Source organism: Takifugu flavidus, chromosome 19 (genome assembly GCF_003711565.1).
Source record: "Takifugu flavidus isolate HTHZ2018 chromosome 19, ASM371156v2, whole genome shotgun sequence".
Classification (NCBI taxonomy): Eukaryota; Metazoa; Chordata; class Actinopteri; order Tetraodontiformes; family Tetraodontidae; genus Takifugu; species Takifugu flavidus.
In genome coordinates, this window is record NC_079538.1 from 3,533,664 (window position 1) to 3,557,594 (window position 23,931).

The following is a 23,931-nucleotide window of genomic DNA, read 5'->3' on the forward strand; positions in this document are numbered from 1 at the left end:
AATATTTCAGTTGAATAGAAGCAGCAGCTTTTATATCATTGAGCAGTTTTCAGACATGGACTCTTGCTCATCCTTAACAGCTCGTTAGCCACCTCTGCTAACCTGCGACGTCAGTCAACAGTTAGCAGGGCAACATTTGTTCAACTAATGTTGGCTTTGCTTCAAAAGTTGTCAATGCGTGTGGTGGATTCATGCTGCGTTCGTACTGAAGCTGTGTTTTATTGTTCCATGATTCATGTTCTGGTCTAAACCAGGTCTGGCTCGGACGGCCAGAGCCACTTTGGGCCACAGAAATCCCAGCATCACTACTGACAGATTCAGGGTTCACCATCTCATCATCTCGGTCTCCCTCATTCCCCCTTTTCAGAAATTAATGAAGCGACGTGTTCTCAGAAAATGAGGTGACATTTTCCTATAATGAGAGCGACGGCTGGAAGGGAAGGAATCACTGCATTTCCAGGCTCCGCCGCTGACAGAGATTGACATTTTCCATTACGGAGTAAAAATGTACATGGGTGACTCCATCGCAGTTTCTGCGGATGTGTGCGTGCATTGTTGTGCATATGTGTGTGTGTTAGGGTTCCCTATGGCAGCTGGCGGCGAAGAGGTCGTCCATCTTGTTACAGCCACGTCCCAAAGCCCCCGAGTGTGCACGCTTTTGTGCAAGTGTGGCACCTGTGTGTTCTCGGGTGAAAAAACAAGCTGGAGAGAGAGGGGGGAGAGAGGGGGGGGGAGAGGGAGGGGAGAGAGGGGGGAGAGTGGGGGAGAGAGGGGGAGAGAGGGAGGGGGAGAGGAGGGGAGAGGGAGGGGGAGAGGAGGGGAGAGAGAGAGAGGGGGAGAGAGAGGGGGAGAGGGAGGAGAGAGGGAGGGGGAGGGGGAGAGGAGGGGAGGGGAGGGGGGGAGGGAGAGAGAGGGAGGGGGAGAGGGAGGGGAGAGAGAGGGGGAGAGGAGGGGGGAGAGAGGGAGGGGGAGAGTGGGGGGGAGAGAGAGGGGGAGAGAGAGGGGAGAGAGAGGGGAGGGGAGGGGGAGAGGAGGGGGGGAGGGGGGAGAGGGGGAGAGAGGGAGGGGAGAGAGAGGGGGGGAGAGGGAGGGGAGAGAGAGGGGGAGAGAGGGGGGAGAGAGGGGAGAGGGAGGGGAGAGAGAGGGGGGGAGAGGAGAGGGGGGAGAGAGGGGGAGAGAGAGGGAGGGGTAGGGGGAGAGTAGGGGGAGAGGGGGGAGAGAGGAGGGGAGGGGAGAGAGGAGGGAGAGAGGAGGGGAGAGGGGGGAGAGAGGGAGGGGAGAGAGAGGGGGGAGAGTGGGGGGAGAGGGGGGAGAGTCGGGGGAGAGGGGGAGAGAGGGAGGGGGAGAGGGGGGGAGGGAGAGAGAGGGGGAGGAGGAGAGAGAGAGGGAGGGGTAGGGGAGGGGAGGGGGGGAGGGGGGAGAGAGAGGGAGGGGAGAGAGAGGGGGAGAGAGGGGGGAGAGGGGGGAGGGAGGGGGGGAGGGGGGGAGAGAGGGAGGGGGAGGGGGGGAGAGAGAGGGGGAGAGGGGGGGGAGAGAGGGGGGAGAGGGGGGGAGGGGAGAGAGGGAGGGGAGAGAGAGGGGTAGGGGGAGAGTCGGGGGGAGGGGGGGAGAGAGGGAGGGGGAGAGTGGGGGAGAGAGGGGGAGAGAGAGAGGGGGAGAGAGAGAGAGAGAGAGAGGGAGGGGAGAGAGGGAGGGAGAGAGAGGGGGAGAGGGAGGGGAGAGAGAGAGGGGGGGGAGAGGGAGGGGAGAGAGGGGGGAGAGGGAGGGGGGGAGGGGGGGAGAGAGGGAGGGGGAGGGGGGGAGAGAGAGGGGGAGAGGGGGGGGAGAGAGGGGGGAGAGGGGGGGAGGGGAGAGAGGGAGGGGAGAGAGAGGGGTAGGGGGAGAGAGGGGGGAGAGGGGGGGAGAGGGAGGGGGAGAGGGAGGGGAGAGAGGGGGGAGAGAGAGGGGGAGAGAGGGGGAGAGGGGGGAGAGAGGGGGAGAGGAGAGAGGGGGGGAGAGGAGGGGAGGGGAGGAGAGAGGGAGGGGGGGAGAGGGAGGGAGAGCGAGAGGGGGGAGAGGGAGGGGAGAGAGAGGGGGGAGAGAGAGGGAGGGGGGAGGGGGGGAGGGGGGGGGAGAGGGGGGGGGAGGGGAGGGGGGGGAGGGAGGGGGGAGGGGGGGGAGAGAGAGTAACGGTAAGATGAAAAACATGATTTATGGCCGGAGTGGAGCTGCAAAGCTCTTGGTGCAGCAACGGCTGTAAATCCTGATAAAAACCTGGATAGAAGCAGTTTAATGCCATCAATCTTGGAAGCGTTGTGATATATTGTCAGGCACGGGGTCTAACCCTAGCCCTGCACGTGGTCTAACCCTAGCCCTGCACGTGGTCTAACCCTAGCCTGCACGTGGTCTAACCTAGCCCTGCACGGGGTCTAACCCTAGCCCTGCACGGGGTCTAACCCTAGCCCTGCACGTGGTCTAACCCTAGCCCTGCACGTGGTCTAACCCTAGCCCTGCACGTGGTCTAACCCTAGCCCTGCACGGGGTCTAACCCTAGCCCTGCACGTGGTCTAACCCTAGCCCTGCACGTGGTCTAACCCTAGCCCTGCACGTGGTCTAACCCTAGCCCTGCACGGGGTCTAACCCTAGCCCTGCACGTGGTCTAACCCTAGCCCTGCAGTGGTCTAACCCTAGCCTGCACGTGGTCTAACCCTAGCCTGCACGGGGTCTAACCCTAGCCCTGCACGTGGTCTAACCCTAGCCCTGCACGTGGTCTAACCCTAGCCCTGCACGTGGTCTAACCCAAACCCTGCACGTGGTCTAACCCTAGCCCTGCACGTGGTCTAACCCTAGCCCTGCACGTGGTCTAACCCAAACCTGCACGTGGTCTAACCCTAGCCCTGCACGTGGTCTAACCCTAGCCCTGCACGTGGTCTAACCCTAGCCTGCACGTGGTCTAACCCAAACCCTGCACGTGGTCTAACCCAAACCCTGCACGGGGTCTAACCCTAGCCTGCACGTGGTCTAACCCTAGCCCTGCACGGGGTCTAACCCTAGCCCTGCACGTGGTCTAACCCTAGCCCTGCACGTGGTCTAACCCTAGCCCTGCACGTGGTCTAACCCTAGCCCTGCACGTGGTCTAACCCTAGCCCTGCACGTGGTCTAACCCTAGCCCTGCACGTGAACTTTGGTGTGACTTTCTGATGTTAAGCTGTAGTCCACTTTCCTACCAGCAGGGCAGCTGCCAAGAACATTACCACATTAACAACCAAAAGTAGCTGTTTTAAACCAACAGGTAAACTAAAGGTCCACTATATGCATGGTTTCAGAGCATTTCCACTTTTGTCCAAAATCGTTAGCATCTCTACATGATTCATTAGCAGTCTGCCCCGAATTACACTGCCTGGTCTTTCATGGGGGCGTAAACCTCGGGGGTCACAGGCTGTGCAGGATGTACACATCACATTCAGGATGTCCCAGACACATAAAACATGTTTTTACAGTACTATCACGACAGTATTCAGGAAAGGGACTGCTGTCCAAGTCCAGCTAACCCTAACCCTAACCCTAACCCTAACCCTAACCCTAACCTGCCACTAACCCTAACCCTAACCCTGACCCTAACCCACACTAACCCTAACCCTAACCCTAACCCGAACCCTAACCCTAACCTCTAACCCTAACCCTACCCTAACCTGACCCTAACCCTAACCCTAACCTGCCACTAACCCTAACCCTAACCCTGACCCTAACCCACACTAACCCTAACCCTAACCCTAACCTGACCCTAACCCACCACTAACCCTAACCCTAACCTAACCCTGACCCTAACCCTAACCTGCCACTAACCCTAACCCTAACCCTGACCCTAACCCACCACTAACCCTAACCCTAACCCTAACCCTGACCCTAACCCTAACCTGCCACTAACCCTAACCCTAACCCTGACCCTAACCCACCACTAACCCTAACCCGCCCCTAACCCTAACCCTGACCCTAACCCTAACCCTAACCCTAACCCTAACCCGCCCCTAGCCCTAACCCGCCCCTAACCCTAACCCTAACCCTAACCCTAACCCCCCCACAGCGGCGCTCTCCACGCTCACTTCTTTAGTGGTGGATTCTGCGTCTTCAGTGTGTTGGGAGCAAAGAGGAGCCAAACAGTCTGGTTGTCAATTTACAATTTCTTTTTTTAATTAAATTAACAGCTTATTTTAATTAAAAACAACCACAGGTGCAGTTTGAAACTAAAAAAAATGGCTTAAAAATGGTCAATAAAGAATAAAGATGTTGCTCAGACATTATGAAACAATAAATAGATGTTCTTTGATCTTTAGTCAGCACTCCTCACACACACCCTTTCATCCTTGTCCTGGACATGAAAGCACATCAGTACTTTGATGCTTTCTTGTATCTTCTCCATATAAACATTGAAGCCAGCTCATTAGAACCAACGAATCTGGTCTCCATATTTGTTAAACATGTCCTGGAAAAGCCTGCTTCCCTCCCCACAACTGTACGTATCTCCTGACATTAAGATTTGTGATTTATTTCAGAATACGTGCTGAGGCCTCCAGATTGAATCTACGCCACTGTGGTTGATGGGTGAAACACGTTTGTTTTGCTTTTTTTCAATGCTAATGTGTCATGTGACCCGTGTGTGTCCTGCTCAAGTCATTCTGCTGTGGAAGCGGACGGAGATTCTCCGTTCCTCACGTACGAGGTGAAGGGGTTGCTGGGGAAGGGCACTTATGGCAAAGTGCTCAAATGCACCCATATGACCACCAACGTGACCGTGGCCATTAAGATGATGAAAAATGAAGGCTTTTATCGGATCAGTTTGCATCAGAGGTAAGCAAAAAGGTCAGATATGTCATAATCAGGGGTGTCCAAAGCCAGGACACGGGGCCGCAATCCAACCGCGTTCTCTGATCTACCGGGTAAACGACTCTCCCACTTGTCTTGTCAACGCCATTTTCTGCCTGGGACAGAAAACATGGATGGATTTTGGCCCCGGAGGACTGGGTTTTGGTACCCCTGGCCTAAATCCATCCCATCAATCACCAGGTGTATATGCTGCGCCAACTGAGAAGGCACGGCTCCAGCAACCACAACATCGTTAACTTCTACGACAGCTTTTCCGACAGTAGGCATCACTTCCTCGTGTTTGAGCAGCTGGACAAAAGTCTGAAAGACTTCTTGGATGAGAGGAAATGGCAGCGTGTGCCTTTGAGGGACATCAGACCCATTCTTCTGCAGGTGTTAGCTGCTCTATACAAACATTCTCTAATGTCAGGCACGTGTAACAGCAGCTCATTTGCAAACATTACAGATGGCTACAGCCCTGGACTTCCTGAAGGTTCGGAGGTTCATGCACTCCGACATCAAGCTCGAGAACGTGATGTTGGTGAACCACCAGAAAGAACCTTTCAGAGTCAAACTGATTGACTTTGGTCTGGCTGATAAGATCTCGAGAGTTGAAAAGGGGCGAACCCTTCAGACCCTTCCATACAGGTCAGCAACTGGACATGAGTAAGGGTTAGGTTAGGGTTAGGGTTAGGGTTAGGGTTAGGGTTAGATTAGGGTTAGGGTTAGGTTAGGGTTAGGGTTAGGTTAGGGTTAGGGTTAGATTAGGGTTAGGTTAGGGTTAGGGGTAGGGTTAGGGGTAGGGTTAGGGTTAGATTAGGGTTAGGTTAGGGTTAGGGTTAGGGTTAGATTAGGGTTAGATTAGGGTTAGGTTAGGGGTAGGGTTAGGTTAGGGTTAGGTTAGGGTTAGGGTTAGATTAGGGTTAGATTAGGGTTAGGTTAGGGTTAGGGGTAGGTTAGGTTAGGGTTAGGGGTAGGGTTAGGTTAGGGTTAGGTTAGGGTTAGGGTTAGGTTAGGGGTAGGGTTAGGGTTAGGTTAGGGTTAGGTTAGGGGTAGGGTTAGGTTAGGGTTAGGGTTAGATTAGGGTTAGGGTTAGGGTCAGGGTCAGGGTTAGGGGTTACGGGTAGGGTCAGGGTTAGGGGTTAGGTTAGGGTTCGGGTTAGGTTAGGGTTAGAGTTAGGTTAGGGTTAGGTTAGGGTCAGGGTTAGGTTATGGTTTGGGTTAGGTTAGGTTAGGGTTAGGGTTCTGGTTAGGTTCGGGTTAGGTTAGGGTTCGGGTTAGGTTAGGGTTCGGGTTAGGGTTCTGGTTAGGTTCGGGTTCGGGTTAGGGTTCGGGTTAGGTTAGGGTTCGGGTTAGGGTCACAAGTAAGGGCTCGCTGCCATCATGGGTCTTCATGTATCCTCGTGTGTCCTCATGGGTCCTCGTGTGTCCTCATGTGTCCTTATGTGTCCTCGTGTGTCCTCATGGGTCCTCATGGGTCCTTCCACAGGGCTCCAGAGGTTTTCCTGATCCTTCCTTTGACAGAGGCCGCAGACATGTGGGCTCTGGGGTGTCTGATCGCTGCCTTGCTCCTGGGCAGTCTGCTCTACAACGGCAAAAGTGACTACGATATTGTGAGTGCATCATTAGTTGATCAGAACACGTCACACACTTTTGGGTTCCAAGATTAGGTGTTTAGGCACTAGGTGACTAGGTGGTTAGGTGACTAGGTGATTAGGTGACTAGGTGGTTAGGTGACTAGGTGACTAAGTGATTAGGTGACTAGGTGGTTAGGTGACTAAGTGACTAGGTGATTAGGTGACTAGGTGGTTAGATGACTAGGTGGTTAGGTGATTAGGTGACTAGGTGATTAGGTGACTAGGTGGTTATAGAATAAAAGCCCTGATCAGCCACGTGAGAGAGTGTGTGAGAGTGTGTGTGAGAGAGTGTGTGTGTGTGAGAGTGTGTGAGAGTGTGTGTGTGAGAGTGTGTGTGAGAGAGTGTGTGTGTGTGTGTGGGGGGGGATCACATCTGCATTTTAGTGGTTTTTGCCACCCCATCGCACACCTGAGGCTGACATCACTGCCCCCCCGGACAGACCAGACCCAGGACTTGAGGACCCGTCCGGTTGGGTCTTTGAGAGCGCTGCTGTGTGTGAGTCCTGCTCCAGATCGTTCACAACCAGAACGACACCGTTGTTCTCATCCTGCCCAGAGAGAATAGGGACCTTTCTCCTGGCTCCTTAGATCCAGAACAGCCCCCCCCCCCCAGCCTGTCAGCAGACGGCCCAGCAGAGGAGAAGGATCTGCTGGTGTTTGTGGACCTGCTGGAGCAGATGCTGGAGTTCGACGCCACTGAGCGGATCACTCGCTTCAGCATCGGCTCCTAGTGAGTCGGCGCCGGCATTCGTGATGTTAAACTCACTTAAATTAAACTCAAATTCAACCTGACTGGTTTGTCTTACAGTCCCCAGTCCTGCGTTGAGAAGATGGAGGCCTTTCAGAGGGTTCCTGTTGGAGCCGCTGGTCACTCGCTGCAGCACTTGTCCTCCAGAGGGGTTCGTCCTGCCCAGCATGATCATGGAGTGAATGAATAAGGTGGTGGCGTGGATGAAGACGTGGGCAGAGTTTAAACTCCTGCCGCTCTCGGTCAAACCAAGACAGAAAAAAGAGAAAAAGTCGAGCCGTCATCCGAACACGTGTTTGAGCACCAACAGAAGGTCACCTGATCACAACAGAGGTGACGGTGGTTAGGGTTGAGGAGTGAAGCTCACCAGTTCGGTCATCTTGGAGATAACTGACGGCAGCCTGGGAGCTGCAAGGAAGGACCAGAAGCAGCGGCGTCTCCAGAGAGGCAGTCAGTCAGGATCACCCCTGGTAACACGCTGAGAACATCCCAGACAGGAGGAGCGAAGGAAGGAAGCGTGGTCATGGTGGAAGGAGGCCCTGCAGCACAGACGAGCAGCGGCCGGACGAGGGAACGAAGGAGTCGAGGCCAAGGTCGCCCACTCAGACGAGACCTCGGGGTCTATGCAAAGACTCGCCTGAGACGAATCAGCACAGGACTCCAAGATTGGAGAGAAAATGGAAAAATAGCTCTCGTTAGAAAGGTGAAAATAAGGGTTTTTCAAAGTAAAATGTATAAATCAGCTTTTGGGGAAGTCAAATTTTCAGGGTCCTTTACGTTGCCCACAAGGTCACATATCTTTCATTAATAAGAGAGAAAAGCAAACTTTCTATATCGCATATCGAGGTGTTGAAGTCTGAAGATCAGACCGACCAAGAGCGAAGCGACAAACTCAGGGAGGTGGATGATATCAGCACATTTTCAGAATAAAAGCCCTGATCAGCCACGTGTCCGAGCACCTTATTCAGCAGATTCTGTGCATGTCTGTGATGAACGTGCATGTTGGCAGAACTTTGGCTCCTCACTCGGGAGCCAAGTGCCAGCGCCTGCTGTGCCAGAGCCCCGATCGGGCTCAGGTGCACGCTGGGTTAGGGTCCTGAGATGTTGAAGCCAGTCCTTCGGAAGAGGTGAAGGTGACAGCGCCTTGACACGTAAACACACTAGGCTACAATGTTTAAATGCACGTTTTTGCACGATTTCTGCTGTATCTTTTCTTCTATATTCATTTCTATGAGCAAATGAACGAAGGCTCTAAGAACTGCAAGCGCAGCTTCGGGTTTCAGGCTCCCTTGAGGCCCATGTGACTTTCTACACTTGGCTGTGGGTTAACAAGAGTATGATTTATAGCACAACAGGGTTCCATCTATCTCGCCACAGCCAGTGTCACACTCAGCTTTGCTTCTCTCCACTAAATGCAGCTAAATACTTCAGCAGCCTCCTGAAGCCCCTATGGAGACTCTGGAAGGCCGTGTCCAGCAGAGCCAACGGAGGACGGCCTGTTAGGGTTAGGGTTAGGAATTAAAGCTAATGTGTGTCATTTATCCCATCCAGACCATTATATCATCATTTGATTGGTAGTTTGAAACCGTTCCCCCAACCTTGAGGAAGCTTCCCTTCAACAGACTTATATGAAACATGTTTGCTTCAGAAAATCATCAGAATTATTCCGTTTCTCTGAAATGACCCTAACCCTAACCCTAAGACCAGACAGGTGCAGCCTGATAACACGGACGCAGCCGTTCTCCCCCGCGCTCACATTAGAATAGGGATCAACTTTATGGCTTTTTCTAGTCGATATCGATCGATAGTCAGGGAAGTCGATACACGACATTTCAGAACTGACATCTTTTATAAAAAAAATAAATTTCTGTGAAATTTCAAGACAGTGCTCTTGCAAACATTGAAAGTAAACCTCATTTATTATTAAACCCAGTATTAAAGCGCTAACAATTACTGTCACTGTAACGGCCTCATTTCTCAGTGTTGGGAAGTGACATCACCACCCCCAGAAAACAATGGTGCCCAATAATAGCGCGTTAGCTGTGGCGGCTCTGCTGGCTAACGTCATCACCAGCTGTTAGCACTCACTCACACTCACACTCACTCACACACAGACACACACAGACACACACACACATTAGACCTTTCAAAATACTACGTTAAAAAAAACATTACGTTCGTGTGTGCGCGTGTGTGCTTACGGAACTCACTCACTCACACTCACTCACACAGACACACACACACAACAACACGAGATCTCATATTTTTCAAAATATTACGTTAAAAAAAACATTACGCGCGAGTGTGCGCGCGTGTGTGTGTGTGCGCGCGCGCTTACGGAACTCAGTCACTTACACACTCACTCAGTCTCACACTCTCTCACTCATTCTCACACTCACTCACTCACAGAGAACACACACACAGACACACACACACAAAACATTATGTGCGTGCGTGCTTACGGAACTCAGTCACTCACTCACACACTCACTCAATCTCACACTCACTCACACAGACACACACACACATTAGACCTTTCAAAATATTACGTTAAAAAACATTACGTCCGAGTATGCGCGCATGTGTGCTTATGTGCGCGTACGTGCGCGCGTGTGCACGTGTGTGCTTCCGGAACTCAATCATTTACACACTCACACTCTCTCACTCATTCTCACACTCACTCACTCACGCACAGACACACACACACAGACACACACACAAAAAACATTATGTGTGCGTGTGCGCGCGTATGTGCGCGCATGTGCGCGTATGTGCGCTTAGGGGCGCGTATGTGCGCGTATGTGCGCGTGTGTGCGCGTGTGTGCTTACGGAACTCAGTCACTTACACACTCACTCAATCTCACACTCACTCACTCACAGACACACGCAAAAAACATTATGTGCGTGTGTGCGCGCGTATGTGCGCTTGTGTGCTTACGGAACTCACTCACTCTCACACTCACTCACACTCACTCACACAGACACACACTCACACAGACACACACACAGACCTTTCATATTACGTTAAAAAAACATTACGTGCGAGTGTGCACGCGCATGTGCGCTTATGTGCGCGTATGTGCGCGTGTGTGCTTACGGAACTCACTCACACACTCACTCACACAGACAGACACACACACACACTAGATCTAATATTTTTCAAAATATTACGTTAAAAAACATTACGTCCGAGTGTGCGCGCATGTGTGCTTATGTGCGCGTACGTGCGCGCGTGTGCACGTGTGTGCTTCCGGAACTCAGTCATTTACACACTCACTCAATCTCACACTCTCTCTCACTCATTCTCACACTCACTCACTCACAGACACACACACACAGACAAAAAACATTATGTGCGTGTGTGTGCGCGCGCATGTGCGCTTATGTGCGCGTGTGTGCTTACGGAACTCACTCACTCTCACACTCACTCACACTCACTCACACAGACACACACACATTAGACCTTTAAAAATATTACGTTAAAAAACATTACGTGCGTGTGTGCGTGTGTGTGTTTACGGGACTCACTCATTCACATTCACTCACTCACACACTCTCTCATTCTCACACTCACTCACACACAGACACACTCACTCACACAGATTATGTGCGTGTGTGTGCGCGCACATGTGCGCTTATGTGCGCGTGTGTGCTACGGAACTCACTCACTCTCACACTCACTCACACTCACTCACACAGACACACACACATTAGACCTTTAAAAATATTACGTTAAAAAACATTACGTGCGTGTGTGCGTGTGTGTGTTTACGGGACTCACTCATTCACATTCACTCACTCACACACTCTCTCATTCTCACACTCACTCACACACAGACACACTCACTCACACAGACACACACAGACACACACACACATTAGACCTTTCAAAATATTACGTTAAAAAACATTACGTGCGAGTGTGCGCGCATGTGCGCGCGTGTGCGCGTATGTGCGCGTATGTGCGCGTGCGTGCGCGTATGTGCGCGCATGTGCGCGTATGTGCGCTTAGGGGCGCGTATGTGCGCGTGTGTGCGCGTGTGTGCGCGTGTGTGCTTACGGAACTCAGTCACTTACACACTCACTCACTCTCACACTCACTCACCTCACTCACACAGACACACACTCACACAGACACACACACAGACCTTTCATATTACGTTAAAAAAACATTACGTGCGAGTGTGCACGCGCATGTGCGCTTATGTGCGCGTATGTGCACGTGTGTGCTTACGGAACTCACTCACTCTCACACTCACTCACACAGACAGACACACACACACACTAGATCTAATATTTTTCAAAATATTACGTTAAAAAACATTACGCGCGCGTGTGCGCGCATGTGCGCTTATGTGCGCTATGTGCGCGCGTGTGCACGTGTGTGCTTACGGAACTCGCTCACACACTCACTCAAGCTCTCTCGGGGGGGGCAGGCAGCTTTGTGATAACCTTGCCCTGTCATTGCGCTCTTAGAACAAATCTGCTCTTATCAGGATCTTGTACAGGCAGCAGCCCCCCCCCCCCCCCCCCCCCCCCCCCTCCCCCCCGCAGGTGCCTGCCTCCCTAATCTGCTGCTGGGATCTGACGTCTTTAAGAGGGACTTGAAGTGAGGCGGCATTAGCCCATTTGACAAGTGCGCCTGTGAAGTGTCGGCCTCTCCCAGCACGCTCCTCCCCCCTCCGCCCCCGCCCTCCCAGACGGATCGCTCCCCCCCGCCCTCCCAGACGGATCGCCCCCGCCCTCCCAGACGGATCGCCCCCGCCCTCCCAGCACTCCTCACGCTCCTCGCCCCCGCCCTCCCAGACGGATCGCTCTCCATCTCCTCACGTCTCATCTTTCTTTCGTGGCGCTCAGCTGGTCCCGGGAATCCGTTCACACCGTCTTTTGTCTATTGGCCCTTTTTGGCTCTTTATTGCCGCCACGTTGCAAAGCCTCAGAGGTGAGAGCGCATGCATGGCGTGCACGTGCCTGGAGGTGGTTCAGGGTGTCAGTCGTGTTCCATGACCTCGCGCTCTGGTTCTGGACCCCTCACGTCTGGGCAATGACGCAAGACGTGAGGGATAAATCTGTGTAAATATGTAAATACATAAATACAAGCAGGTCCAGAAGTTCTGTTGTTTTGGGCTTCGTTCCCAGCGTGTGAGCAGAATCTGAGTCTTTCCCTCAGATGTGACTGGATCTGCTTTGGTTCTGCCAGCGTGAACAGCACAGGTCCAGTCTGAAGGCCACGTTTAATGCTTCAGGAACTCCACACGGGACTTTTCTGCGCCACTGACAAGAAGCGGGAGCGAGCGTTAGCATAGCGACACAAATTTGCTGGCTGCTGCTGCACTTTTTGCCCAGATTGGATCGTCCACACCGACGCGAGCAACTGTAAACGTCGAGGTGTGGTCGTTTAATTTGATTAAAATGGAAATTAGTGACCTGAAACGTGCGCACCAAGCCTGGTTTTCCAGGGTTTTCCTGGTTTTCCACCCTCCCTGCAGAGTTCTGGAGGGATAAACCGTTACCATGGTGATAGAGCGGTGGTTCACCCATAGATAACTTTACTTTTCTGGTTTGTTTTAAATGGCGGAGAGCTACAGAGACGACCTTGGTGACCTCTGGAATAGTTGTTCCCGTCATCTTTCTAAGATGCTGACCAATAATAAATAGTCAATAATAAATAAATAATAAAGAGATCATGGAGCAGGCAAAAGAAGAAACAATGCTCCCACTCTTCTCTCTTGTCGAACATCTGAAGAATGAGGAGCGATGGAAGGTAAAGGCCGGATAATGAAACAGGAAGTGAAAACCCAGGCTGACCCCAGTCTGAGGCTCCAAAGCAAAGTTGGTTTCCATTGATTTCTTTGATGGTTCAAAACTTCTGCACTTTTTAACCTTTGAACTCCAGTAAAGGGAGGAAGCTGTCGTCACCCATCAGGTGAACATCCGTCCCTGGAACCCCCCCCCCCCCATCCATCCATACCTCCTCCGCTGATCACTTCTTTTTCCTCCTTCCTTTTCAGAGGATTTCAAGAAGGAAGACGAAGGGAAAATTGAGACATAAGATAAGAAGAAAGAGAGCAACCTTGACCCTCAGACAGCCCTTTGAAGATGTGAGGAGCAGCCAACACGGCCTGGCTACTAGAACCCCGACACTCAACAGTAACATGTACAACACACACACACACACACACACACACACACACACACACACACACACACACACACACACACACACACACTCGTGTCACTTCAATTAAATTCTATTGGATTTTATTAAATCTTGCTTGAGCTTTGCCGTCATGGCGACATCCATCAGAGGAATATTATTTATTTTGCTGTCAGGAAGTGGCAGTTCATCCCGTCGGGACGGGGAGGAAGCGCCCTGCATGCGAGCCCGTGATTATGTGGAAGTGTGCAGATGCGTGTGTGTTGGTGTGTGCTGGTGTGTGTTGCACATGCAGCGCAACACACACCAGCGCGATGGGCGATCACACATTGGGGCTAATTTCCGATATTAGCTTAGCGCATTGCTACGTTATGCAAATAGAGGAGCTAAAAGTGCAGATGGCTTCCTTCAAGCATGGATGGTTGATCTCCCAGCAGCCGCCAGGGTGACGGGCTGCACACTAACAACAACGTGCCAGGAGGAACTGTAGCGTCTCAGCTGAGACCAGGCAGCTGATCTTAGCCGTGCAGGCAACTCCTCAGAAGATTAAATCTGCCCATCAGTCCAGCAGGATGCGTCTGATGCTCCTCGGTGTCTCTAATGAATCGTTGTTTCAGTCAGACGTCTCTGGACACCCTCCAGCTCTAAAACTGAAGCTGGAATCAAAAACCTTTGGTTCCACTCAAGGAAGAGAAGACAAATCGGACATTTGGTGATTTAAAACACACCGGTACTAAAAGTGATCATATTCATTCATGTTAAAAATGGGAAAAAAGTCAGTGAATTCAACAAATCAGCGCTCCTTTTATTCTGAAATGCCTAATTGGACCTATTCAGACTGGTCTGTACTGATTACGTAGGCGTGTTTGGGGATTTGCGATTGCATTTCCAGGCCGTTATTCAGTTATTATGTCCAGCGAGGAACTTCGTCTCTTCACTGACCTGTCGATAAAATGTGAGATTGGCGGTTTGAGGGGAGAATATTAATCTTGCCGAGGTGTTTTCCTCCGAATAAGATCTAGAGTTATTTGACTGCTCACAGAAGACTCTCAGGCTGCCAAGATCCCAGTCAGAGTCAAAACTCTTCAGTTATGATCAAGTTCAATCAAGAATCAATACGAAATCTTAGAAATTATTATAAACTGTGGACACGTTTGAAACTGAGTCATTTTCAGTTCCCAACAACTCTATTCCAAGTTTGGACCCCCCATGGAGCAGATAAAGTGCTGACCCGACTGCTGCTGACACTATTACACAAACAGCAGCATCAGGGAGACGGATATGGATGGAGGGATGAGAAAGCACAGGGAGGAAACGGGCGGAGGATGGAGCGTGTCAGCAACTTTGGATGAACCTTCGTCAGAGATCGAGTGAGTCTGAGGGAACCGGAACCATGGATGGACAGTGCAGCCACAACACGTGATGGAAAATCCTGTGTGTGTGCGTGTGCGTGTGACGAACGAGCTCCCCTCGAGCCTGCTCTGAGACAATCCTGCCACCTGGCGACAGATATGGGTACTGCATACAAAGAAATTTGGCATAAATACGTTTAATGACTTCACAATTCCCCCAATATGACAGGACGTCTAGATCAAATCCCCGGAAGTAATCTTTAACCTTTAGAAGTAAGGCTCTTCCTCAAATAGAGACTGATCATTGAGCCACTCTGGTGTCTCCAGGTCATTCATGTTATTTCATGTGTGGAAAAACATTCTTAAAGATCATTTCTCTGCTAATATTTCATGTGTTCTTCAATAGAACCTCAGACTGTTAAATGGCCATTTGGTGGGTCTTCACGCAGGTTCTGGAGACTCCAAAAGAACTCCAGGCTAATGTTCTTGGAATGACCAATAAAGGGATCAAAGGTTTGAATATTACCATTAATGAATCAACACGTGAGTAAAGGCCAGGTCAGAAAAGTGGACTTTTGGTACCAATGAAACACATCAGAATGAATAAAGAGAATTCAATCATGTTTTAATCATTTTGGGAAGACTTGGCTGGGAATCGGGAAGAGGAGGAAGGGAATTCTGAAGGATGAGTCTGGGCTGAACCCACGATCTGCAAACACTTTATTAACAGGTTTCTGCACACGTACACGGCAGGTTAAAAAGACGCCACGTGCAGGGTGAGATGGAGGCGTTAGCGGCTAAAAGCTGCGTCTGATGATGGAGAAAAGAAGAAATCTAAGAAAATGAGCGTGAAAAGTCAATAAATGCTCCATAAACATCGTGTGTAGTGAAATGTCTTTGAACTCACTTTTATAGAAAACGTGTTCGTTATAAATACTGATATTACAACAGGAACCAAAACACAAAATATGGAAGATTTTTTAAACTTTTTTTAGTGCAAACATCAGACTGATAGAAGATTTGAACAGGTTGAATCTGATAAAGATTCGTGTGAAACCACACAAAGTCGGTCAGGAATGGTCTCATTTCCTTGCTTTTCTTCCTATTCTTATACCATAAAGCTTAATAAATATTTCCTTGACAGTAAAAACAGGCTGAATCTCAAACAACAGGACAATGTTGAGACTTCTGAGATAACTCAGTAACTCTATGGCACAGAAACGTTGCTGTAGTGCCGCCGGCGTGTCGCTGGCGTGTCGCCGGCGTGTCGCTGGCGTGTCGCCACGCCGCCTTTTTATCACCACGTGTAAACAAAAATAAACAAACTTCAACAGTTTATTGGCAAAAGACCTGAAGGCTGGTGCGAAACCCAGATACAAAAGCTAAACGGAAGCAGAAAACCCAAATTCACCCACAACAAGGTTAGAGGCCCACACCACGTTACATAAATAAAGTGCCCGACAGCACTAACCCTAACCCTAACCCTAGCCTGAGGTGGGCCACGCACGTGCAAACGGGCCGGAACGATGAGACGGTGAAAGACCGTACAGCCAGGCTGAGGCTTCCGGCGCCGTGTCCCGCCTCCTGAGGTCAAGGGGTCAGAGACTGGCGGTGGCAGCTTTGCGAGCGGGGAGTTTCCCACCTGGGTGAACACATAAATGAGACGTTCTTACGGGCTGAAACAGGAGCAAACCTGGTGATTTCAGCCCCGCTGGCTCCAGCGGCCACACACTCCTCACCCAGAGTGTCTTCCAAGGAATTGGCCGTCACGGGGTCGACCCTCAGAGTGGTCTGCTCCGGGCTGCAGCACAAAGGTCACAGCAGCGTGAGTGAAACCGCGTGATGTTCCCGCATCACTTCTGTTAAGGACTGATTTCCACACGCACCCTTTTATTTTGGACACGGCTCCGAGTCGGACTAAAGCTGCCAGGATGTTCTTCTGAAGGTCAGATGACAGAAGCTCGGCGTACTTGAGCGTTCCTGCTTCCACACACACACACACACACACACGTTTATAAGAGGCCTGCGTGGAGAGGCAGGCATGTATGTGAAGCATATTCTAACTATTATAAAGGAAAACCTGAGAGAAGCTGTCTCATGATGAACTTGCGGACTGCAGGGATGAACTGTTGCTCTGTCACAATCTTGGTGCTGTCTTCACACAGGAATCGACACGTGACCTGAGAGACGCGGCAAAAATCTGCGGGTTATTAAGACGATGGCTCAACACCGCCCCCTATAGGACAGCAGGGTTATAACGCTATATATGTATTTCATATATATATAATTTCTTTTGTGTGTGCGTGCATGTGCGTGTATGCATGTGTGTGCATGAGTGACAACCAATATATGATTAAAGGAACTGAAAGAATATTTAAGAGGGCTTTAAATCTTAAACTGGATACGGAAGCTGTTGATTGTCCGACCTGATATCCCTGTAGGAAAGGATCCAGCATACTGCTGAGGAAGTGCAACGTTCTGCGTCCTTTTTCCGGTACCAATAGCTCGCGTGCAGAGACCTGCAGAGCTCCAGTCTTCAGCAGCAGGAAACAGGCCTCCTCAAAGTCCTACACCACACAAACCACCTCAGGTTGTTTAAAATTGATAATAAAGGTTGAAAAAAGACAGACAACAAATATGACATCCTGGAGCAGGACGTCTTCAGCCTCATGTATATAAACCAAAGGAAATATGATAAATGTAGTGAAACGTGCAAGCCCTTCGGGACCTTCTGTTTGGAGTAGAGGAACATGCTGCCCACCTGCACGGCAGCACCTGGACACAGGAGGAACTCGTTGGAGAACACGTTCCGGAGGAAACTGAAACTGTTGAAGATCTCCTCTAAAATCACAGCACATTTAAACACGAGTTGTGATCACGGGGTCATAGATGAAGCAGCGCCGCTAAACTCCAGCTTCAACTCACCTTTCTGATTGGATGAGGCAGCGCGGAGGGCCAGCGCCAGCAGAGCGGGTCGGATAAAGACGTGCAGGCACTGGTTCCTGTAGGAGGCGCAGGAGAGCAGGACCACCGCCTGCTTCAGGAGCACCTCCTCCCCTGATCCAGCTTCTCCTCCTGTTCCAGGAAATGTACATGTACAATTTAAAACTCAGAGTTTCATTGCTCATTGATTGGTTTACTACTAATTAGACACGGAGAGGCTAAACCCAAAGCAGAGACGACGTCGTTGAGCTCAAACCTGGCTCCAGTGTCAACTGGACTCGGTCCCCGTGGAGCCTCACTAGCCCGGGATGGAGGGCCAGACTAGAAGAGACCACTCCTGCTGGAGGCAGATGGTCTGGAGGAGGCAGAACATCGCAGGTTACTGCACTGGTGGTACGCTTGGGTCTCTACGAATGCTCGGGCTGTACCGGGCCAGTGGAGGAAGGCTCCATACTGCCGAGAAACGTCCCTGAGCCACACGGCTCGAGCGGTCAGTTCGTCCAGACGCAGCCCCGGTCTCTGCCCCACCGTCAGCTTCTGGTGGTGGTCTTGGAGCAGCAGGGAAGCCAGAAGGACCCACGGCTTCAGGACCATGTTGTCCTCCTGGGCCCTCAGCAGCCTGTAGGCCGAGTCATTCACAAAGTTCTGGATGTCCTCGCTGGGCCTCCTGGGGATGTGTCTGGGACACAATCAACACAAGGCCAGTAGTAACTGATGGATCTTCATGCATTTGCTACTTAATAACTGTTGGTCTTCGACACGGTACCTCGGTACCAGGCTGAACTGGCAGCGGTTCACTCGGCCCTCGGCTAAGCTCCTCACAGACACGGGCTGACCAAAGTACACGTGTATGCTGCCGTAGTCCTCGCTGAGAATCTTTCTGGCTTTAAACAGGCCCTGCGGGAGAGAAGGACCTGAGCGTTTGGGCAGATACGCTTTTGTATAAAAGAGTGAGCAAGAAGAGGACCGACTGAAGTGGACTCTTTGGGTTTGGGGACCCCCAGCAGCTCTCTGGCATAAAGCGTCTCCTCCAAGACCCTCTCATAGCTGATGCTGACGGGGACCAAGCAAACGTCAAACAGCTCTCCTTTGAAGAAGGGCTCCATGACGATGTTCAACAGACCTGCCAACATATCGGGTCAGGACTCCCGTCTGGAGAAACGCAGCAGCGTCCGGCTTCTGCTCACAACAGCTCACCTAGTTTTGGAGTCAAACACTTGGATGTTCGACTTCTGGTTCCCTCTAGGAAAAACTCAACCGGTGCAAATCCGTTCTAAATGGGACAAAAGGTGGCGAAAAGGCAGAATTCAGGTTCTAAAGCTCGAGGACGGAAGAGCTCGTCTACGTGACGGCGGCCGCTTCACCTTGAGCATCGTCCTGACGTACTCGGAGAACACCGACCAGTACAGTTTATCTCCACCAAAAGACCTGCGGATGAAGAAGGCGCCGGACATCCGCAGCATCTCGCCGACAAACTTCATCCCCATAAAATCTGCGGGGGAAACGAGGACTTTCCATCTTATTGCCAATCTTCTGGCAAGGTTTGTTGTTTTAAATCATCGTCCAGCTCATACAGCCAGATATCCATAAGGTGAATCTAAACAATATTTAGCACCTAAACCTCTGCTGAACGGGTTAGGGTAGATTTACTGTTGAGGTAACTAATGAATCAAGATGCCTTCTGGATCTCACCCATCCCAGCGGCGATGACGGGCAGCGGCAGGTCATACGTGTATAGGATGTACGACATGAGCAGGAAGTCCATGTAACTGCGGTGGCTGGGTAACAGGACCACAGGGTGCTCCTGGATCGCCTGTTGAAGCTAATAACACATAGCAAAAGACTATATGTGTTTCTGGACGTGAGCAAGAGTTCTCATTTAGAGCGTGCACCATATCTGTGTGTGTTCACCCTCTGAATGCCATCTTCATTCACACAGATGCTCCTAAATAAAGTTTTAAAGATCTTGCTGAGTGTGAAGGCGAAGAATCGAACAGTGCTGAGCTGCAGACATTGAGCCATCTCCTCCAAGATGGCTGAGGCCTCTTCCTGGACGTCTTCAGTAGCCCTGCCCGTCTCCTTGGAAACCTAGAGGATTAGAAAAACAAGGTTGGCAAGAGCAATTTCCACTCCGGTCAGAGGTTTCAGGTGTATCCACCAGGGTGACCAGTGGGTCTCCAGCCTACCTGGCCGATGACATGGTGCACCTGATCAGACTGAAGAACGATGCTCTTCAACGTGCTGGCTCTGCACGGTTCCACTCCTTTGTACAGAACCGGCGTGTAACATCGGAGGGCATATCTCAGGTCACTGGAATGCCTCCTCTCTTCCAAAATGTCCTCAAAATCATCCCTTTTCTTTAGCATGGGATCTTTGTGCTGGAGTTACGTTTTGGAAGATAGAACTTTAATGAGGCTTTGTAAATTGGATTTTTTTTCACCACATTAGCAACAAAAATATTAGAGCAAACTATATTACAAAGTGTTATTGTGTGCAAACTTCAGATTTGGAGGGTCGTTTGGAGTGGTCTGATTTGACGATTTTATTTTTATTTTAAGGATTTCGTGCTTGGATAAGAGTGATTTTGGTGTCTTTTATAAATCACCTGTTCGACTTAAAAGTCAAATGTCAGAAGCGGAGCTAACAGTTTAGCCGTCCAAAAAGCAAAAGGTACATACCGAAAAAACAGCTTCTGACGCCATTCTCGGTCCCCGTTTTCACAAGTGTAAACTTTGCATCTAAAGTGGGCTAAACAGGCGGATATTTGCGTTCACGTTACACTTTAAATCGATTCCAGCACCCGTGGAACTTCGCATGGGTGTGATTTCCACTGCACTTCCGCATCGTTCCGCAGCTACGGTGGCTCAGGAGGGCCAGTGTTGTCCTCTCCATGAGCACGGAACTCACGTGTTTACAGGTAGCTAGCATTGTTCGTAGAACCAAATACATAGTAAGGGATTATTTTATAAACGTAAAATGGACCTACAGAGTAGAGGACAAGCAGACGCAGACTGTCTATTCCTGGCAAACGTTTTGGACAAACTGTATGATTTTGGTGAGTGGAGTTAGCTCTGTTTTTGATCACGTTAGCAGTGTTACCACACACCAGAAATCTATTATTTCTCTCACAACTTGGGGTCTTTAGCGGTAGAGGATGGATGGAACTTGTGGTCTTTTTTGCATACGCTAAAATGTCATGAACCTCTTTTTTGTATTATTTATTAGGCTTTTTCCAACCGAAGTGAATGCACTTAAGCTAGGTTACCTTCCTTCACAGTAACAAGCATTAGCTGCAAGAACACTAATAGTTTAAATGAAAGAGTCGAATTAAATGACAACTTTGGAATGAATATTTGTAATCCACCATACTGTCAAACCTTCTGCATTTAAATTTATTTTGGGCTTATGTAGCTGTTGGAATTAGAGTTCCATTCAGGTGTCGTTGCCACAAATACAGGTGCATTTTCAGAGTTTACGTAAAACGCCTACAAATACTCCGATTAGGACTGTCTAATTTCACTAATAAAAGTAAAGAATCCATATTAGCAGAGCACTAGTGTCGAACACGAGTTTTGTTGATGTCCATCAGTGTTTTTAGTGTGATTTTGTGGTTAAATGACTGTCAGTTAAATCGAAGCTAAACTAACCTCTTTTCTCCTCGCTCAGATCGTTTAAGCAGCTTGTTCTTCCTCCTGTCCTGACAGGTGGCGGCGCAGAAGCCAGCCAGAGGTTCACGTCACAGAGGAAGAGAAAGCGAAGGCGAGGTGATGAGCCGGCGCGAGAAGAGCCTTCTGACTGCAGAGCAGATGTCAGAGCGGATCCTCGCAGGCACATGAAGAGTGAACAAGCGGGTCTGAAGATCATGTCAAACATCGGATCCATCAACAAGCTTGTTTCCTGCTGCTCTTCAATGTTCATGTTGTCTCCAGGTCCCAGTTCCCAGAATCAGGTGGAAGTTGTTGTTTTTCAAGACCCAAGAAAGAAACGGAAAGCGAAGGAGAGTCCAGCTCCTCGGACGGTGTCTGTAAGCCTGTTGCTTTGACTCCAGTGGGATGTTTTTATTCTCATTTTCAATTTTCCCCACGTTAGCTGTAATTAGACACCAGCTGATCCTGTTCCCGTGTTTCCTGTGTTTCCTGTCTGCTGTTGTTGGTTTATGGCGGCGCCTCATCAACACCCCACAGAAAGCAGAGGAGACACAAAGTGAGCAGATAGAGGAACTCAACTTGGAAAAGGTGACAAATATTCCAGTTTTCTGTCTTTCTTCATTGGAAACGTGACTCTACAACAGATGAAACCCTTCTTGAAGCCTTCTCTTCATTATTATTGCTGCAGCCTTTGTGCCCTTGACTGTGATGTGCAACTTGTATCTCTGCCCTTCTATTTTCCTAACACGTCCAAATGTGTGTGCGATTCAGGCTCGCCTCGAGGTCCATCGGTTCGGAATCACCGGCTTTAAGAAGGAGCAGCAGCGAGTGTTTGAGCAGGACCGAGCGGTCATGCTGGGAGCCCGAGTGAGCGCACGTGCCAGACATCATGCACGAATAAATCAGCTTTTTTATGACTTTGCTGTCGTCTCCTCATCAGCCGCCTCAGAGGGAGTACGTCAACTACAGAACGCTGCAGCAGCAGAAGAAGGAGGCGAAGGCAGACGAGCAGCCAGTAAGAGCTCAGCAGAACCACCTCATTTACGCATGGATGTGATGTTTGGAGGAATGTTCTGTGTTAATTAGGATTTGAATATCTCACTTTAAGATATTTTGTTTTAATATACATTTGTTTTTAAGAATTAGTCTGATTTAATATGAAATGTTGTTTCTCTGCAGGATCCAAAGAAAAAGAAGAAGCAGAAAACTGAAAAGTGAGTTTAGCCATCAGTTCTATATATATATATAGTTCTATCTATCTATCTATATCTATATATAGATATAGATATAGATAGATAGATCTATATATATCTGCTCGGGCTCCAAATGCTGCTTGTTCGGATCAGAACTCTGCGGTTGGTTTCACCTTTGTCATCACGTCCACCAGGGACAGGAAGACGTCGGCCTCGGGTCTAGGGGCGGCCCCCACCGGCCAGATGGGCCGCTTCAAGAACGGCATGCTGATCCTCAGCTCCAGTGAGATCCAGAAAATCAAAGGCAGGAAGTGAGACGGAGGAACTCACAGGTAATCTGACCGATCAAAGGGGCAGTTTTGCTTTCTGGACCTCTTTGTCCCTGTCGGGGGTCAGCGGGAGGCCGCTGGGGGGGCCCCCTGAAGGCGGGGTACACCTCTGGAGGAGTGCCAGCTCATCACAGGGCCCTCTGAGGATTTGGAGTTGGCTACCTTGCTCAAGGGTCCCTTGGTGGTCCTGGTACCTCCTCCTGCTGCAACACCTTCCATGGTCGGTCCAACAACCCTCCACTTCTCAGCCCCCCCCCAACTTAGTTCCTGTCGAGCTGTTAATAGGCCTGATGTTGACTTTAATGTTAACGTTGATCAGAGTTGTGAGGGTGTTTGAAAGGTGTGTCCTGTTTGTGTTTACAGGTGTCAGGCTTAACCTAGGGTGTCTTGAGCAAGGCAGTAAAGGCAGCGTGGAGAGCATCACCCCAACGCTGGATTACTGCACAGGAGAGACCTTTTCCCATCACACGTCATTTATTTACTTTATAGAAATCACCCCACAAGAAGTCAGCGTCTTGTGTTTTACATTGTAAAGAACTTAACGGATGTCGTTACACAAACCAGGAAGTCGTACAAAACACAGACGGGCAGGACGGACTCGTTCAGGTGGAAATACACACTCAGGAAGTAGCGTGGGAGGAAAGGCCGTTTTGAGACGCTCCTCCCACTGTAAACATGCTTGTTTGGTTAAAGGGAAAACAGTTCCGTTGGTTTGGAAGGATGAAGCGAGCTGGCAGCTCGTGCACGTCGTGCACGTCGAATGAGGCCAGACCAGCGTTTCCTACATCGGAGGCTGAGCTGAGATCAGCCGGCCCAAGATGGAGCGAGAACTGCTCTCACCCTGATCCACAGTTTGGGGTCGTGTGTTGGACCAACGCCGGAGCTCCGGTGGGATCTTCCGGGTTTTTGTCCATTTCCGAGCGCCACTGATCCAAACCAGCTGTGATTTCTGCTTTTCTTCTGAATTACGCAACCCAACTTTCCCCTTGTGTAAACCGTGCTGTGATGTTCGCTCATCAACCCACTTTAACCCGTAAGGAGACACAGAACTGAATATATGCAGATTTCATACTGAAAATAAAT

The 23,931-nt window shown here is 50.2% G+C and overlaps 4 protein-coding genes across 5 annotated transcripts in view; 2 read left to right on the top strand and 2 right to left on the bottom strand.

Moving 5' to 3' along the window:
• The first annotated feature begins 4,457 nt into the window (after window positions 1-4,457).
• LOC130516540 (homeodomain-interacting protein kinase 2-like) lies at window positions 4,458-6,512 on the top strand. Its single transcript, XM_057017650.1, has 5 exons — window positions 4,458-4,492; window positions 4,651-4,827; window positions 5,070-5,235; window positions 5,309-5,490; window positions 6,332-6,512. The coding sequence occupies exons 1-5, from the start codon at window positions 4,458-4,460 to the stop codon at window positions 6,510-6,512; spliced, it is 741 nt and encodes a 246-aa protein (XP_056873630.1).
• Window positions 6,513-15,340: 8,828 nt separating this feature from the next.
• Window positions 15,341-20,545, bottom strand: gnpat (glyceronephosphate O-acyltransferase). Its single transcript, XM_057017263.1, has 17 exons — window positions 20,358-20,545; window positions 19,866-20,057; window positions 19,591-19,767; window positions 19,372-19,501; window positions 19,044-19,171; window positions 18,877-18,952; window positions 18,651-18,802; window positions 18,446-18,576; window positions 18,108-18,358; window positions 17,936-18,034; window positions 17,662-17,811; window positions 17,498-17,577; window positions 17,163-17,303; window positions 16,817-16,916; window positions 16,623-16,716; window positions 16,476-16,537; window positions 15,341-16,378 (listed from the first exon to the last, which is right to left on the bottom strand). The coding sequence occupies exons 1-17, from the start codon at window positions 20,379-20,381 to the stop codon at window positions 16,335-16,337; spliced, it is 2,031 nt and encodes a 676-aa protein (XP_056873243.1). The 5' UTR covers window positions 20,382-20,545; the 3' UTR covers window positions 15,341-16,334.
• Window positions 20,535-23,931, top strand: part of c19h1orf131 (chromosome 19 C1orf131 homolog) — a 3,411-nt gene continuing 14 nt past the window's right edge. The window contains exons 1-9 of one of the 2 annotated variants that reach the window (XM_057017348.1): window positions 20,536-20,734; window positions 21,384-21,530; window positions 21,609-21,703; window positions 21,864-21,914; window positions 22,098-22,193; window positions 22,267-22,341; window positions 22,506-22,540; window positions 22,714-22,851; window positions 23,212-23,931. The exon at window positions 23,212-23,931 is cut by the window's right edge and continues 14 nt beyond it. In XM_057017348.1, the coding sequence (XP_056873328.1) occupies window positions 20,656-20,734; window positions 21,384-21,530; window positions 21,609-21,703; window positions 21,864-21,914; window positions 22,098-22,193; window positions 22,267-22,341; window positions 22,506-22,540; window positions 22,714-22,834 (699 nt within the window). In that variant the 5' untranslated portion in view covers window positions 20,536-20,655 and the 3' untranslated portion in view covers window positions 22,835-22,851; window positions 23,212-23,931. Of the gene's footprint in view, window positions 20,735-21,383; window positions 21,704-21,863; window positions 21,915-22,097; window positions 22,194-22,266; window positions 22,342-22,505; window positions 22,541-22,713; window positions 22,852-23,211 lie in introns of both variants that reach the window. The other variant, XM_057017347.1, reaches the window with a different exon arrangement.
• The window catches only part of LOC130516285 (E3 ubiquitin-protein ligase TRIM9), a 31,245-nt gene continuing 30,617 nt past the window's right edge, over window positions 23,304-23,931 (bottom strand). Inside the window, 1 exon segment of the mRNA XM_057017253.1 lies at window positions 23,304-23,931. This exon segment is cut by the window's right edge and continues 2,000 nt beyond it. The gene's annotated coding sequence lies outside the window, so the exon portion shown is untranslated.

Bases quoted from the DNA above. Each gene is read 5' to 3' on its own strand.
- LOC130516540 (XM_057017650.1), top strand. From the start codon at position 4,458: ATGTCCTGGAAAAGCCTGCTTCCCTCCCCACAACT. The intron at 4,493-4,650 runs GTACGTATCTCC...GTCCTGCTCAAG, and splicing joins CTGCTTCCCTCCCCACAACT to TCATTCTGCTGTGGAAGCGG. The intron at 5,236-5,308 runs GTGTTAGCTGCT...CAAACATTACAG, and splicing joins TCAGACCCATTCTTCTGCAG to ATGGCTACAGCCCTGGACTT.
- gnpat (XM_057017263.1), bottom strand. From the start codon at position 20,381: ATGGCGTCAGAAGCTGTTTTTTCG. The intron at 18,803-18,876 runs GTGAGCTGTTGT...ATATGTTGGCAG, and splicing joins GTGTTTGACTCCAAAACTAG to GTCTGTTGAACATCGTCATG. The intron at 17,812-17,935 runs GTTTGAGCTCAA...TTCCTGGAACAG, and splicing joins CCAGTTGACACTGGAGCCAG to GAGGAGAAGCTGGATCAGGG.